This window comes from Sylvia atricapilla, chromosome Z (genome assembly GCF_009819655.1).
Source record: "Sylvia atricapilla isolate bSylAtr1 chromosome Z, bSylAtr1.pri, whole genome shotgun sequence".
Taxonomy (NCBI): Eukaryota; Metazoa; Chordata; class Aves; order Passeriformes; family Sylviidae; genus Sylvia; species Sylvia atricapilla.
This window is the reverse complement of record NC_089174.1, coordinates 77,270,621-77,286,678: the sequence shown is the minus strand read 5'-3', so window position 1 is coordinate 77,286,678 and position 16,058 is coordinate 77,270,621. Positions and strand designations below refer to the sequence as shown.

General features: G+C 36.0%; 1 protein-coding gene across 2 annotated transcripts in view; it reads left to right on the top strand.

Moving 5' to 3' along the window:
• The window catches only part of PDE4D (phosphodiesterase 4D), a 310,959-nt gene that overhangs the window by 172,094 nt on the left and 122,807 nt on the right, over window positions 1-16,058 (top strand). Inside the window, exon 1 of one of the 2 annotated variants that reach the window (XM_066339533.1) lies at window positions 13,169-13,647. The exons of the other annotated variant lie outside the window; for it this stretch is intronic. Coding sequence (XP_066195630.1) covers window positions 13,583-13,647 — 65 coding nt within the window. The 5' untranslated portion in view covers window positions 13,169-13,582. Of the gene's footprint in view, window positions 1-13,168; window positions 13,648-16,058 lie in introns of those variants that run through there. 2 annotated transcript variants of the gene reach the window in all.

Here is a 16,058-nt window from a genome sequence, read left to right as displayed (position 1 = left end):
ATTTTCAGGATTATCTCTTTGATGTCTATTTCATTTGGTTTGACTCTGAGATTTCCATGTTTTGTGAGAATTTTATATATATAAAATAGTAAAAAAACATAGAATAGTGGTCAGGTAGTTCAGCTTCTTGCTACTTATACCAGCAAATTTACTGGGACTAATGTTTTCCAAAAGCCATAGGAAATGAAGTTAACTGAACTGAACCTATCTTGCTGAGATCATTGTCAGGAAAGTGACATATCAGGATGAATAATCCAAGTTTATTAAAACCAAGGAAATGAATTCAAATGAGTAATACTTGACTGTAGATAGTCCAGTATCTATACTATCTATACTATCTATCCAGTATAGCTGCATTTCTAGCATTTATATATATAGAGAGAGAAGTGACAGTGGAACACATGAAAAAATACAGCTGTGAGATGTGAAGAGGGTCTCCAGTTGTTCATTCAAGTACAAACCTGGTTACAAAAGCTGCAGATGGTTTGGTTCATTCTCCATTATTTATTTTTTATTTTGCTCTTGACATATTTGGTTTTTTAAACATAAGGGGCTGTTTTTTGGGTGAGGCTTCTATCTTACTCTCTCTACAAACTGGTTTTAAAAAAGATTATCATGATATATTATTTCTGTACTTTTTTTTCCTGTAATGGAAAATAAGCCACCAGTTTTCTGAGTGGTTAGAGTTTGCTGAAGTTACAATGCAAAATGAGGTAAGAAACTGTTATTAGCAATCATCAACTTCAATTTATAAATCAATTGTAATAGAGTAAAAATCAGTGTGTGTACCTAAAATCTGTCATGTAAACTATATTGAGCCGTTAAATACCACTTTGTGTACTTAATAGCCATGTTTGCTGTAGCAAGGTTTAGTTGTTCAGGAATAATAATGGCCCATCAGCTTTACCTGAAAGAAATCCCAGACTGATTTCAGACATGAGTGAGGAACTAAACCATAGGTGCAGAAATCTAAATTAAAGAACAACAAGTCAACAACTATTTGAAAATATTATTTTAGCATTACTTTTTGTGTAGCAGTGATAGTATTAGTAGAAATTTTTTGCAATATGTGTCATGTTTTCCACTTTCAAGAAAAATTTTTACTTTTTTACTGATATACCTACCAAGGGAAAAGCAACAGGTTCTGTCACTCCATCGTAGTGGCTCCACTTTTCCAAAAGGGCCTCTCTTAAAAGAGCTGAAGTGGGATACATTTGAATGTGGAACTGTCATGCATATTCGCTAATTTAATAATATAATATTCATTAAACCAGGGGTTCATGTCTACACAATGAACTGGAATCACTAAAGTTCTATCAGATTCACATGCCTGTGGATAAATCTCTACAGGAGAGAAAGATTCAAGTTATTAATTTCATTACATACTGCAAGAGACAAAAGATTAAATAAGTTTCATGTTCAAACTAAGACCAGACCAAACCCAGGATGCATAAAGGGTGACTGTATTGTAGGAGAGGACTAAAGATTGTTTAGAAACATGATTCAGTGGTTTGTCCTCATTAAGATTTTGTTTGTTGATAAGAGTTGAAGAGAACTTTTTGTCAGGGAAATTACTCATATTATTCCTAAGCTCCAGTGCATATTTTTCTTTTTTCTAATGCTCTGAAAGCCCCTTAGCCATAAGGGGTTTACAGAATTGAAGGAGACATATTTAAGATGGCATTCCCCCCCAAAAAAGCAAGGCCAAGTCAGAAGGATTTGACAGAGCTTAAAACCAAAACACCTTAGACCCACAAAATGAGGTTATTCATGTAGAATTTTTTCATCTAAAATGAATGCAATTCATCTCTAAAGCTACCTCAATCAATTTTTTTTTTTTTTTTTTTTTAAATCGATGGTTTCTCATTACTGCAGTATACTTTATCCTCTGCACTGGACATCATCTAGGAACCATGAGAATCAAAACAGACAAATTCTACAACCTAGAATCATTTTCTGAAGCAATGGAGGAAGGTCGAAAATAAAAGGAGCTTTGTTGTATCTCATCCCTCAGTGTGACATGCAAAGGACAAGACACAGAATTTAAAATTGTCATTTTGCTGGACGCTAAAATTAATAGAATCACAGAGTCATTGTTATTTTCAGTCTTATATTTTCTTTACCATCCCACAGGTCACCTTCTGTTTTATGGATGCTATTTCTCTCTTTTTTGATCTCCACAGATCTTTTATTTGCTCCCTTTTCGGCATCTCTTCTTGAGTGATCTTTTGTTTTGTTTTGTTTTCCTGTAGGTTCGTTTTATTCTAGCACCATCAAGACACTTTTTGAGAGACATGTTTTTCTGCAAATCTTGCACCTCTATAAGTATTTTTCATTGATTAAGAACTTAGAACATTAACATATTTGAGCTCTCACTTATTTTGTTACTACAGGTTTAATTGTCAGCGTCTACATAGTTGAAAACCTTCGTTCAGACCTTAGAAGGACAGAACTTGGAACTTAACAAATAAAACTTTGTTTTATTTTGAAAACAAAACCAATCTTCTCCAACATTCTTACTATTTTAGAAGTTAAGAACTGATATTTAGTACAAATACCTATGACCTGTATTTCAGAAGTTTATGGTCATCCCCATCAAGGCTATGAATGAGTAGATCTGAAGACTCCTTGCATTCCTGAGAGCTCAGCCTCTTCTCTGAGGCTTCTGAGCCTCCAGTGATGTGCAGTGATGTGGCACATGTCTGTGTCAGGCACCTCAGCCACAGGTCCTACTGCTTAATTTGATGGGACTAGGCATGCAGAGGGTCTGTATTAAAAAACCCTCATGCATATCCTCAAACAAGAGGACATGAACCTTTCACAAACTGCAGAGCTGAAAAATGCTATCATAGTTCTAGCAGTCATGGTTTTCAAACGGGCTTTTCTCATTTGCTTGAGTTAAAAAGATACTTTTCTGTTGCTCTAGGTAGTTGAAAATTTATTAATTATTAGAAAAGTTTTTGAGTCTTTATTTTCCTTAGATGCCTTTCTGAGAAAGAATATTGCCAGAATTAGTGGTTGCTATAAGTGGTTCTGTGTAAGCTTTTTCATAATAAAGATTTCTGCACAGAGCTTTCTGTAAAATTAGGACTTTTTTGAACCATCTGGCCAAGAGTCATAAAGAAAGTAAGCAACAGAGTGCTTGAGGGGAAAGATGCTATGCTAGAAGGAAAACACAGTGCAGATGCAAACCAGAACTTCCAGTGCACTGTTTGGAGGACTTTGGAAAAAGATGGGATAACTAAGCTCCAAATATTCATAACATTATTAAATTTATCAACAGTGTTATAAACAAGTTTAAAACAAACATTGTAGAAATCCTAGTTTTTTCCTGCAGTCAGTACAGTATGTTTTAGAATGAGAACTTTTTAGGCAAAGCAGCTTAGTAGCTCATCCTTGTCTTTGCAAAAAAGCATCCTAACTGAGAAAGGATTTAGATGCCAAAACTTTTTTTAAGTTGTAAAAGGCAAAAGTGAATAATTTATTTGTGTTCTTGTCCAGAGTAACAGAACACAATGGATGGAAGCTAAAGGGGAAAAAAGTCTCTGCCAGTTTCTCTCTTCTTAAATGTCACTTTATCTGGATGATGATCAGCTGGTTTGACTTTGCAAGACTGACTTTATTTACACATACAAAATTGCTTAAACAACAAAAATGAATTCCAGTGTTTTAAAACTTCATATTCCAGGGATAGTAATGTGCATCTTGCTATGATTTGTAAACCTGCCAGTGTATTAGGAATGCTAGTTGAAATTAAATTATAAGTTATGAAATATGTGTGTATGAATATGTAAATTAAAATAATATATTATTACAGCCAACATTTAATGTTGGTAGTTGTCTTTAGCAATGTTTGCAATATAAAATACAAAACAATTTTCTGAATTTTTAATGTGGTGAATTATTATAAAAGAAAAAAAACCACTGTTAAAATATTTGTAGATTATTTTTTCTGAAATTTTCTATAAATTCAAATTTATGTAAGCTTTCACATAGTCTTAGAGATTTTTTTTTTCAGTATTTTCATAGGTAATATTAGGTGATAATTAAAAAAAAATTCAGAAGCGTATTTTAACCTTCCCTTAGACATGTAATGGAAACCAAACACATCATCCTTCCAAGTTACATGTAAAAAGATGACAGTAGTTTAAAGGACTCTAGTTTTTGAAGGTTTTGTGAAAACACACTGAAATACAGCCCATATGGTCTGTGAGAGAGGCTGCATATATTGTGTCAAATAAGATCTGCTGCAATTTGATTTCCTTTCTCTATATTAATGGAATAGATATTCATGGAAGCAATGCTCAGACATATACAAGATAATGAAGTGAACCAAGGTAGCCATGGCTTCACTAAGGACAAAAAGGGCCAGACCAACCTCTGGGTCCTCCTGTGATGGAGTGACTGCAATGCTTAGAAAGGGTAGACTACCTGGTGTAAACTGCCTGGGCTCCTGAAAGCTTTAAACACAGTTCCATATGGGATCATAACCTCCGAACTGATGATGTGGAGTTGGATTATAAGGGTAAACTAAGGAAAGGGTGAGATGGGTGCAGCCAGAGGGTTGCAGTCAGTGTCTCTGTGCCTGGGTGGAGGCCAGTGATGAGTGGAGTCCCTCAGGGCTGCATTGACACTCAGGCTCTGCAGTGTCTTGGTCAGGGGCAGAGGCACTGAGTGCACCCTCGGTACATTTGCAGGTAACAGGAAGCTGAGCAGGGCAGGTGACACTACAGAAAGGTGGGACGCCATCCAGGGGCACCAGGACAAGTTTGAGAACTGTGACCATGAGAAGCTAAGGATGTTAAAAATGTCCGAGTGGAAGGTGTTGCACCACATTCAGTGTGAGTCCAGGTGTGAGTACAGAACTGGGAGGAGAATTTATAGAAAGCAGCTCTGCCAAGAAGAGCTTGGAGGCTCTCATGGCTGAAAAGGTGGTCATGATCCAGCACTGTACCCTTGCAGCCCAGAGAGCCAAACGTGTCCTGGGCTGCATCCAGAGCAGTGTGGGCAGCAGGGGAGGGAGGGGATTGTGCCCCTCTGCTCTGCTCTGCTCAGAGCCCACCTGCAGGGCTGCATCAGCCCTGGGCACCCGGCACAGGAAGGATCTGTTGGAGCAAGTCCAGAGGAGACCACAGAGATAATGAGAAGGCTGGAGTTCCTTTTCTATGAAAAGAGGATGAGAGCATTGGGGTTGTTGAGCCTGGAGAGGAGAAGGCTGCAGGAAGACCACATAGTTAAAGTGACTTAGAAAAAAGAGGGAAAAAAGCTTTTTACAGGTGCAGATAGTGATAGAACAAGGGAGAATGGTTTAAGATTAAAAAAAAAAAAAAAAAAAAAAAAAAAGATAAACTATTAGAAAGAAATTATTTATTCAGATGGTAGTGAGGCCCTGGAACAGGCTGCTCAGAGAAGTTCTGAATGCCCTTTTCCTGGCTTTGTTGATGGCTAGGTTTGATGGGGCTCTGAATAGCCTGGTCCAGTGGAAGATGTGCCTGCCAATGGCAGAAGGTTTGGAACTAGGTGATATTTTAGAACTCATTAACCCAAGCCATTCTATGTTTCTATGAGTTTTTTCTTCTTTTTAAGGAAATACATTTTAAATTTGATGTACACAATTTAATTTAAATAAATTAAAGGAATAATAAATTCCTCTAAATAAAGGAATCAGAAGATTTGATTTGTTTTTCATATTTTAGTTAGAGATTCTCTCTTTCTGTGTTTAACATAGCAGCATGTATCTAAAAGGAATTTAGCTGGATTGAATTCAGTGTTAAAAATAGAGATAGCTTTGCTAATCAAGTACTGAAGAAGACCACCAAAAAAATCAAATAGATTGATTTTTTTTTTTTTTATTAGAAGGCTACCATTAGAGTGTGTAAAAGTAAAACACTACCTAGGTATGAAGTAAAAATTTACTAGTCTCAGAATTGCTGTCCTGCAGGAAGTATGTTGAGGTCTACATATAAATACTCCTCTGTGGATAGCCATAGAACAGGCTAAGCTGTGACATGTTTGATGACACACAAAATATCTCCTGCTCATAGAAGGGTAAGCAGGAAAGATGCACATTGTCCATGGCTGTGTATTAGCAATACTGAAATGCATGCATCCAATGTAGGGAATTTGTATTTCCACAAGAACATGAAGTTTCTGGCTACTGTCATCTCTGATAGTATTTACAGCCTGTGTAGCTGAGGGTTTCTTGGGGATTTATAGTGCAACATGGTTTTCTTTTGCCTGGTACATTGTTTAATAAGGGGGAATTCAAACATATAAATATGGAATAAAGAGTTCAGATAGATCTAACAAATTGGTCCTAAAATGAGATGAAATTTAGAATTTATGGATATCAAAACATACGGTATCTCTCCCTCCAGATGCCTGAAAATTCAGCACAAGCAGGTCCTACATGAGTTTCCAGCATAAGTGTTGTATTATATACACAGATATTCCTTTTGATCCCTTTGCTTTTCCTCCTCTGGGAAGGAAGGAGGGGGACAGGTCAGAAGTGCAGCTTTTTTTTTTACTACATTAAATATGGATTGGGGCAGTGGTCTTGGCATTGTTCATCTCTCACACAATCCAAATATGATAAGATGTGAGGCCAAATATAGAAATATGTCAAGTTTACATTTCCATAAAAGGAAAAAAATTAATTCTATCTACATTCAGTTCAACTACTACAGTAACAGAGTAGAGAGGCAAAAAGTCTGCAATCCCCATATAAACTTATGGATTTTATCTTGGTACCATTGGATTTATCAAGCACATCATGAATTGCCCAGAACCTAGGTTTCTAACATAAAATTGGCAGGAAGCCTTAGTCCACAAAGATAGACAGCTGAGAGGAGCAGTTCTGTCTGTCTTAAAATAAATGTCTGAATCATGAAAACAGACTATCCCAGGAAGTGCCTATCAGAGCTGTCTCTAGCAGGAGCCTAGCTGACTGGTTTAAATGAGCAACCAATCCTCTGGCAGCTCAAGGCTAGTGAGAAAACTCCTTTCTTAGTGTGCCTTGTTTAACTCTCAGTGAATAATTCATGACGAGTAATGTACTCTCGATGTAACCTTCATTTGTTCTCAGAGAAACTCTCCAGTAACTTGCAACTCTTTTTAAATACATAAGGTTTTTCTTCCTTTAATTACAGTTTTAAGGTTGACAGTTTTGCTAAAAATCTAACACATTTTGTACCTTTGAGTGTTCGTATAAAATGTTTTTTTTATTATTATTTTTTCACCTCATACAAGCCAGATTAAATCCAAATCTCAAAAACAAACAGAAGTGAAACATGAGTAGCAAATTTTATAAATTCAAGGGGATTTTTTAAACAAAAGCGTCATAGAGGTATACTTCCTTTTCAAGAAAGGACATGTAACATAATGAATAATTTAGATTTAATTTTAGTTCCTGACATTTTTCTGAAGGACTTAGAAGTATGAATGATGTCATTCTACCAAACAAGAGTCTTATCCATGTCTGACTCATTCAGGTCATGGTCCCATACCTGTAGATGCCAAGTTTCCAGTGAAGGGACGTGGAGAAATCCACTCTACTGTTTTGTAGAGAACTCTTCTGTTTCACTAATGTAATTACCTCACCTCAGATTTGCTTTTAGGATGACTTTCTGACAGTAAAAGTTGATTGTTTCCAAATAGGACAAAGTATAAATTTTCAGATTGTACATGCAAGTTTTGTTTGCTTGAAACAGTGGTCTGTGTGTACTCTTGAAATACATGCATAGTCTTGGAATGGTGGTATTCCTAAGAGTCTTCCAACATTCTCTTGTTTATCTCACACTATCTTCTGAACAAAATGATGATGAAAGAGGACGTGTCTTACAAAATATAATGATTCTCAGATAGTAAGCTTGATATTTGAGAGTAACTTTGTCCAGGACCAGCCCTAATTATGATATCTTTGTAAAAGAAATACAATTCTCTCTTGCCTTTCCTAGCAGCCACTGCTTCATTGGAAAAAAAAAAAAAAAAAAAAAAAGAAAAAAAAAAAAAAAGGAAAGAGAGAGAGAGAGAGAGAAAAAAATGTTAGTCTATTTTTTTTAGCCTAAAAAAGCTGGCATATTACTCTTGGAAATCTTAGCTACTGCTTACTACTGCTTAACTCCCTACTGAGTTTAGTATGAACCACCAGTGTTTATTTTTTAAGCAACTATTTAGCTAAGAAATTGTACTCCAAGTTTGTGTGAGCAAATAATTAAAAAACAGAACAGTCTGATGGAAACATTGATAGATTTTTTCCTTTTAACCTTGTAATTAGTGCTGTACTACTTCAGTAAGCCCATTTAGATCTGACAAAAAGACTATGTTTTTATAATGCAACCCTTATTTTTATATGTCTATGTATTCATAGATAGATAGATAGATAGATAGATAGATATAGCCATGGTTCGAGGTGATTTTTTAATTTTTATTTTATTTTATTTTGTTATTAAAAAAAAAAAAAAAAAGCAGCCTGAGAAAATACATTAGGCAGCCTTAGCTCAGCTGAAGTCCAAAGACTTCCGGTCTGATAGTATTTAATTTTAGGGTATTCAATGCCCAAATGCATATAATGTTAATGCAAAGTTAGCAGACATAATTTATTCCAACCTTAATGACAGAGGTAACCATAGACCACAGCATAGCTGATGGCACTGGTTGCATTTACAATATAATGTTTATCAGAAGAAAAGTTCTCCTACTCCTAAAAATTAGCTCTTTTTATTTTCTTTATGAGTGTCTGGCAATGAAGCTTTGCACAGGTTCTATTTTTATTTCTGCAATGGAATCTATGCAGACCAGCAATGGTCAGTCAGTACTGAAGCTGATAACCTCTAACTGCAAAACTGATTAAATCAAATTAAAAGTAGACAGGAGTAAAGGCAGAAGGACACGTTTTCAGCCTGACATGTATCAAGAATCTGACTTTGTTTTGTAAGGCAGCAAGGCACCATAAGGTCTCCCTGTGACACATTCCTCCTTTACTGCTCATGGTTCAACTCAGGCAGTTTCAAAGGAAACTGAGACTGAGCACCTTCAGACAAGGCATCATATTAGAATTGAGTATTCTTACAGAAGACTCTGCCATGCAGTCTATGAGGAGTCTGGCAAATTTGGTTTTGTGTAAGTCCTGTAAAGCACATAGTAACTTTGTTTACACTGTAAGCACTGAGCTAATAAACCATATTTATTTATAAATTGGGTAGCTCAATCCAGGCAGCTAGATATAAGTGGATACGGAAAGGAAACACCGGTGACATACATCACATTTCTGCTGTGCCCTTTGGTTTGCCTTTTTTCATTCTTATGAATTCTACATTTTAGTTACCATTACATTTTTTAGTTCTCTTACTTATGCAGATAAGTGTAATCTTTTTCATCTTTGCTAAAGGACTCCAGTCAAAAGGGAATATGCTGTTACCTAGGCATGAATGGCAAAGTTTAGTTTTCTGGAATTCTAACCCTAAAGAATGTTTCTGAAATCACTTGCTATGTTAAGCAGTGGCAAAATCTGCAGCTGGGTCAAAAATTTGTTCATCTAGTTCTCTGATTTAATGTGCTTTTGAAAGATAAGTCTCCTGAACTTACACCTGCTTTACTAGTTCTCAGACCCACTCATGCAGATAATATAAGATAATTTTGTTAATCTTTTCTGTCCTTCAGTTTGTTGTGCAGTACAGGACAATAAGAGGACAATCTAGTTCTGTGGATGAGCTAGAATGAGCTGTGCAACTCATGAGTTTCACTAAACTAACTGGTGTGGTGCTCAGTTTTGGAAAAAATATCTCCTACAGTAGAATGTGTGCTCCAGCAGATTCGAAAGGTGGATTTCAAGTTTAAATGAGTATTCTTCATTTATTGAAAACTATATTTCATATAAATATGGAAACTGGAAAATATATAAGAAGAAAACAAAGATATAACCTGTGAGCAAGACCAGATGCAACAGTAACTAAGAAATAACAGGGATAGTCCTGAGTGAATGAGCCCAGCTCCAAGTTTTTCAAGATATTTTAGTTATCTGACTTGAAAAAAGACCCGAGCAAACCCGAGTAAGACTAAGACATTTGGTATTCCAAATGACACTCATAAGAGCCAAGCCATTATTTATGTCTGAAGACTTGAGGCTGGGAATCCATTTCTTCAGATTGGACAGAGCAGCAATAATAACCTGCCACCTACCACTTTTTTTTTTTTTTTTTTTTTTTTCATCAGTTTGATGTCCAAGTGCTTTTCAAGCAGCATTATGTGGGTTATCCCTGTTTTAGAAACTAGGAAAACAGAACCTGGGATGTTTAAGCAAGTTTTCCATAACCTCAAGAAAGCGATGTTCCCAAGCATGGGACAGAACAGTCAGTCCCCTACCTCATTCCCTCATACATGCTTTTGGCAATTCCTTTTAACATTCAATTCTTTCCACTGTAGCACTGATTTAATTCAATTAGTTACTGATTTGAAGATGAGTAGCTAAGCTGTTAAGCATGCTCAAAGGGGATAGAATACAGCACACTTTTCATTTAATGGTGTTTTATTTCTGCATCTTTTTTCCTTAGACCTTAAAAATGACTGTAAAAAATAAAAGGATTCCAAAAATGAAAAAAAACCCCAAAACCCTGGGTTTGTTAGGGTTTGGGGTTTTTTAATTACAGGATTACAGTCACAAATCAGCTATTTAAATAGTAGTCATTTCTCTATTTATTCTCTAAATTTTCCTTGATTGTTTTTTCTTTTAAACAATGAATTCTCATAATTCCTCAGATTATGAAAAATTCCTTAGATTATGAGAAATTAATTCCTCAGATTATGACAAATTGAGAGTTTTTATTATTTTACCCCATGCAAAATACAAAAAATAAATGCTACACCATCTTCTATGAGCACAGTGGATTATCATGCTCCTATCTTTATGTAAAAACTTTGACAAATCTGCCTTTGATGTTAATTGTAGCACAACAGATTTTATGTACAAATTAGGAACTACTGTTAATTGCTAAAGCTGTTCTAATGGGTTCTCTAGAAACCTCTCTAGAAAAAGGTTGGCCTTTCTTATAACAAAATTACAAGGCTCCTTTGTTTTAATGTCGAGAAAGTCAGCTGATGAATTTCAGATAAAAGGAACATTCCCTGGAGGACTGTAAGCTCTCCTTCCTCATGGTAGACTCCCTTATTTGTGGGAAGACTGTGATTTTAAGGTTGCTCCCTGAAGTCAGTTTCTGATTTGGCTGCCTGAAGTATGGTTGCTTAATATATATTTCATAATAACTGAAGCTGGTAGGTACTTGGAGAACAAGAGTTTATTTCTAAAGAGCTGAGGATGGAGAGTAACAAAGAAAACAGGTTCATGGTGGGAGATGGTATTTGGTTAATGAGATGGAGGACTCTGATCCCATGAGAACATTTTTTCTGAATTGACATTAAAAACAGTGACTCCAACATTTGAGTACTTGCAACTAGAGTGTATTTATATTGTATAGTTGTGCTTAGTATCTAGATGTGTTAATATTTCTAGTTATATTTCTAATAACTACATGTAAAAGGCTGTGTTTTGTCTGATACACTATTGAAAACAGATCATCCTTACAGATTTACTTTGTGACAAAACAGCAATAGTCTTTGAATATTCCATTCCAGTATGGCATTGCAAAAAACTTAGTCAAAAGCTCTGTTCTGCTTAATTTAATTTTCCTAAATAAAATTGGAATAATGTTTATATTAATAAATAATCAAGAAAAAGTTAAAAAACCACCAGAGCTTTAAAATGGCCAGGTATTCTGTAACAGTCGAGAATCTCTATTTTATCTGACTTTTTTTTCATGACCTATTCCATCTGTTAAAGGAGTGAAAAAGTTTCACAACATGGTGCCTGATTTATGTGCACTTCTATAGACATGTGACCTGCACAGTGACAGACCCAACTGTTACTAAAGGTCCTATGACTCTATGACCCTTCAAGCTAAATTTACCACAGATTCTTTTTCCATGCATTGAAGTTAACTTTTGTGATTCCTTAGAACCCCTACAAAAGGTCCTTTGCAAGTCACTAAGTGATATTTGGGAGATAAGTCCCAGAAAACATGAAAAACACGAAGAATAGAATGTAGAGCAAGAAACATTATTAACATTCCTTCTGCTCTTGTGGAACACTTCATATGCAGATCACTGGCAAAAGCCTCCAGGGCAGTTGGGATCTTTCCTGGTGATATACAGTGTAGTTGGTATGCATTTTATTGTACTGCTATAAAATGAAGTGCAAAGATTTTAGAGAGCCTTATACACATTCCAATTTGATTAAATTTTTTATCTTTTGATGTGTAATATATTTATCATATCTTCCTTCTATTTGCCAAGTCTATATAAATTTCATAAATGCAATCTTCAGTGCTTGTTTTCATTATTAACCTAGATGCACTACCATTCAAAATAATGTACTGCAACACTTGTAGAGACTGTAAAGGAATGGCTATTAAGCATGTGATCACTTGTTTAGCAATAAATTTGTTTTTTCAGTTTAAAATCAATTCTAACACAGTTCAGAGTATTTTCAAAAATTTATAAATTAAACAATATAATCTCTATTTTGTTTGCTGCATTTCCCCCTCTTTTGATGCTGAAATTGCCAAATATATCAAATAGGAATAAACTCTCAAAGATTTTATGATTATTTTTTGTCTAGAAATTATAAATGGAATTTTTAGTAATGCATAAACTAGTAATGTAATTATTAGAACAGGAAAAGATACAGGTGGTACAGCAGAAAGGATGTCATGTTATAGTTCTTCAGTTAAGGTATTTTGTCCTTCAGTGATTAATAAGAATTGCTATCTATGTGTGTTTTACTTTAACAGTCAACAAGGTATTTAATTTTTACTTAACTTCCCCACAGTGTTCTGAATGTCTTTCAGACAGGGAATACTTTCTGGTTTGTAAAATTGGACAATAGCACTTATTCACAGTATATAAGCAAATGTTTGGAGAAAGAGAAAGGGAAAAACTACATTTCTGTGTAAGGGTTTTAGTTGATTTGGAATAAAAAATCTTTGTTCCTTTCTTTACTCGGCAGAGACTAATTTATCTGCCCTGTCAGTAATTGGAATTACTCTGCAAACTGAGAAATGTTACTGTAACTTAACGTTCATCCTTTGCTTTCGTTTATTACACAGAAGTATTGTTTCTTCTTTTTTCTTTTTTTTTATTTTTTTTTAATGTTATTGACCTTTAAACCTGTTGTTATCAAACTGCAAGAAAGAGATAGGGACTCTTTTCAGCTGCCTTCATTCTCATGTGACCTGAAGGGAGAATAGGTTCAAAATAGACTAGTTCCTCCCAGAGCAATACAAGACAGAAGAGAAAAGCACTGTCATTTCCGAACAGCACAGTGCTAGAGTAAACTCAGCATGAAAAAGGAAGGAGTTGCAGCACGTTAGAATTCTTCCTCCACAGCCTGGATTTTTACAGGAGACGGATTTGGAGGGTGTTAAAAAGCAGAGGATTTTAAAAAAGCACTTTGAAATGGAGTACTCTGAGAATGAGCTTTTTAAGGACAACTGATGTCTGACTGCTAGCAATACTGAGGGAATTTTTCAAAATGAGCATTGTTATGAAGCCAAGATCCCGATCTACCAGCTCCTTAAGGACTGCCGACACAATGTGGTAATGTGGTTCGTTTGTTTCTTTCAGGCTCTCCTTCCTATTGTGACACGGAGATATGTCCCAAGAAAGTCACAGGCATTAATTTTGATTTCATAGATTTTGCATGGTTATTGAAGATGTTCAGCTGTTGAGTTGCACAATTATTAATAAGAAGCTAAATTGTGTAGCTTTTTGTTGTAAAATACAGTGTATATAATTTTTACAAAAAGAACGATTTTCCTACTTTTTGTAATACATTACATAGATTTTACCCATTCAGCAGTCTGGTTCAATCCCTACAGTTAGAGATACCTTCTAAAAATCTTCAGTACACTTATTTCAGTAAAAGAAATCATAACAAAAAGCTTGCATTTCTGGAGGCTGGAGAGCAAAATGAAGTTATAGTTTGTGTGACCTATTTTGAGATGCTTATATGTAGTTTTGCTACATAAATAGACTGACTGGTAGAGCTGTGTCCTGGGAAGCAGCAGACTTTGTTGCAGCATGTGTAAGACTGTGCTGTGTTATGCTTCATGTGTTTCCCCTGCCTTCTGAGGCTTAGAGGACTAGAAGCAGTCTGTGATATTAATCTGTCTGATTTTCTTGAAGATTTTTTCAGTTAGTAATCAGCAAAGCTTTTTTTTTTTTTTTTTTCCTTTTTTTTTTTTTCTTTATGCTTTTTTAAGCATCACTTTATGCTTTTTAAAACTTTATAGGCACTGACAGGACATCTTTCTATTAAGTATGAGAAATAAACTACATTTAGGCCTTTAATGTGTCCCACATTTTGTTCTTCTTGCTTTATAAAACCACCATAATTTTAATAAACATATAATAGACTAATCATTCAGATCTATATTTTACAGGTATAAAAGATGTATTTTAAAATACAGCTTTTTTAATATATAAATTGCTGACGTGTTACTGGCAGATAGATTAATAACTTAATACAGTTCTTTGTCAGGAAAGACATCCACTTAATTGCATATTAGCCTTATAAAACCATTATGTTTCAAATAGTTTTGGCTCCGAGTTAAAGCCATATCAGTATTACCGTTAAAGCGGTTAGTAATTTCTTCCAGTTATCTTGTACTGAAACCATCTTGTAATAAAAGTAATTGAACAACTACACTTCTCAGTCTGAAGAGTAGTCCTAGTTCTCAGAAAATCGTAAGGCAGAGGTCTGCTGAAACAAATGCAGTAAATGTTGTCTCTATGTCCGTATTAAAATGCAGTACCATGTTGGTAAACTAAATATTGCTAATGTGCTGCACTCTGCAGGGTGTCTCCAAGGAAGTGAGCTAAAACATACATACCTTAGCTATTACGTACAACTGTGCAAATAAATCAGTACCTCTGATTAAGTCTGCCTCTTTTTTTCCCCCCTTATTTTTTGGTTGTTGACTACCTCCATTAATTCTCACAGGGGGAAAAAAAAGAAAGTAGTTTAAAAGAAAAAGAAAAATCCTTGTAACTGATATTTGCAGGTTAATTTGAGCACCAAGTATTCTGTCTAAAATACCTTCCTGCCTCCCTTTTGTTGCTGTTGCCTTTAGTTCTAGCGGCTGCTAATCTGATATCTGAGAATACCTGTTCTGCTGGTTGTAAACTGGGAGTCCGCTGCTACCCTGCTGTTTGGGAACACGACCTGAGCTCAGAGGTGGCTCTCAGGGAGACACTTGAAGGCTATGGAGAGGGTACATGCTGTTCTCTGGCGGTGTGGAGCAGAGCCAGGCAGGCCCTGTCCCAACCATAGGGAAAACGGAGTGCAGAGATAAAAAGAGAAAGGGAGGGAGCTGCTGGCTGCCCACACTGAGCTCAGCTCCTGGCTGCCTCTGGGGAGGTGGCAGCTGGAGCCAGCCCACCCCACCCTCACTGCCCAGACAGAACCTGCAGAGGTGGGCTTGGGCAGGACCGGTTTCCAAACTGTCTGCCTGGCTTCACTTTGTGTGCATTATTGCCTGAACTTGTGGGTATGTACCCGTGGGTCAGCACCTTCCTGCAGTTCTCTAGGAGAGAATAGCACCACTATAGTCTTGCTTAGGGGCAAATTAAATCAGGGTTAAATCAGAAGCACTGGTAGGTATTCAGGCCAGAAGACAGGAAGTGCGTAATTCTCCTTTCTGAATCTGTTGACATAGTGATCCCAGTCTATGCAAGAGGAGCAGGAGTGCCTCAGAGGAAGGAGAAGATGGGTCTCAAGAACACAGGGACTTGAGTGACAGGACTGTTTTAAAGTATGGATACCTCTCTTGAAAGGTTTGAGAAAAAATTATCCCAGGATTCCCTCTACTATTTCTCATGTGGATAAAGTTCCTGTGAAGATCAGAAACTGGGCTCCCAGCACACAAAGGCCATTGAAAGTACAGAAAAGATGTAAAGATAAGATAGAGGAAGCTCTGCTCTTGGTGCCCTGAAATCAGACTCTCTCT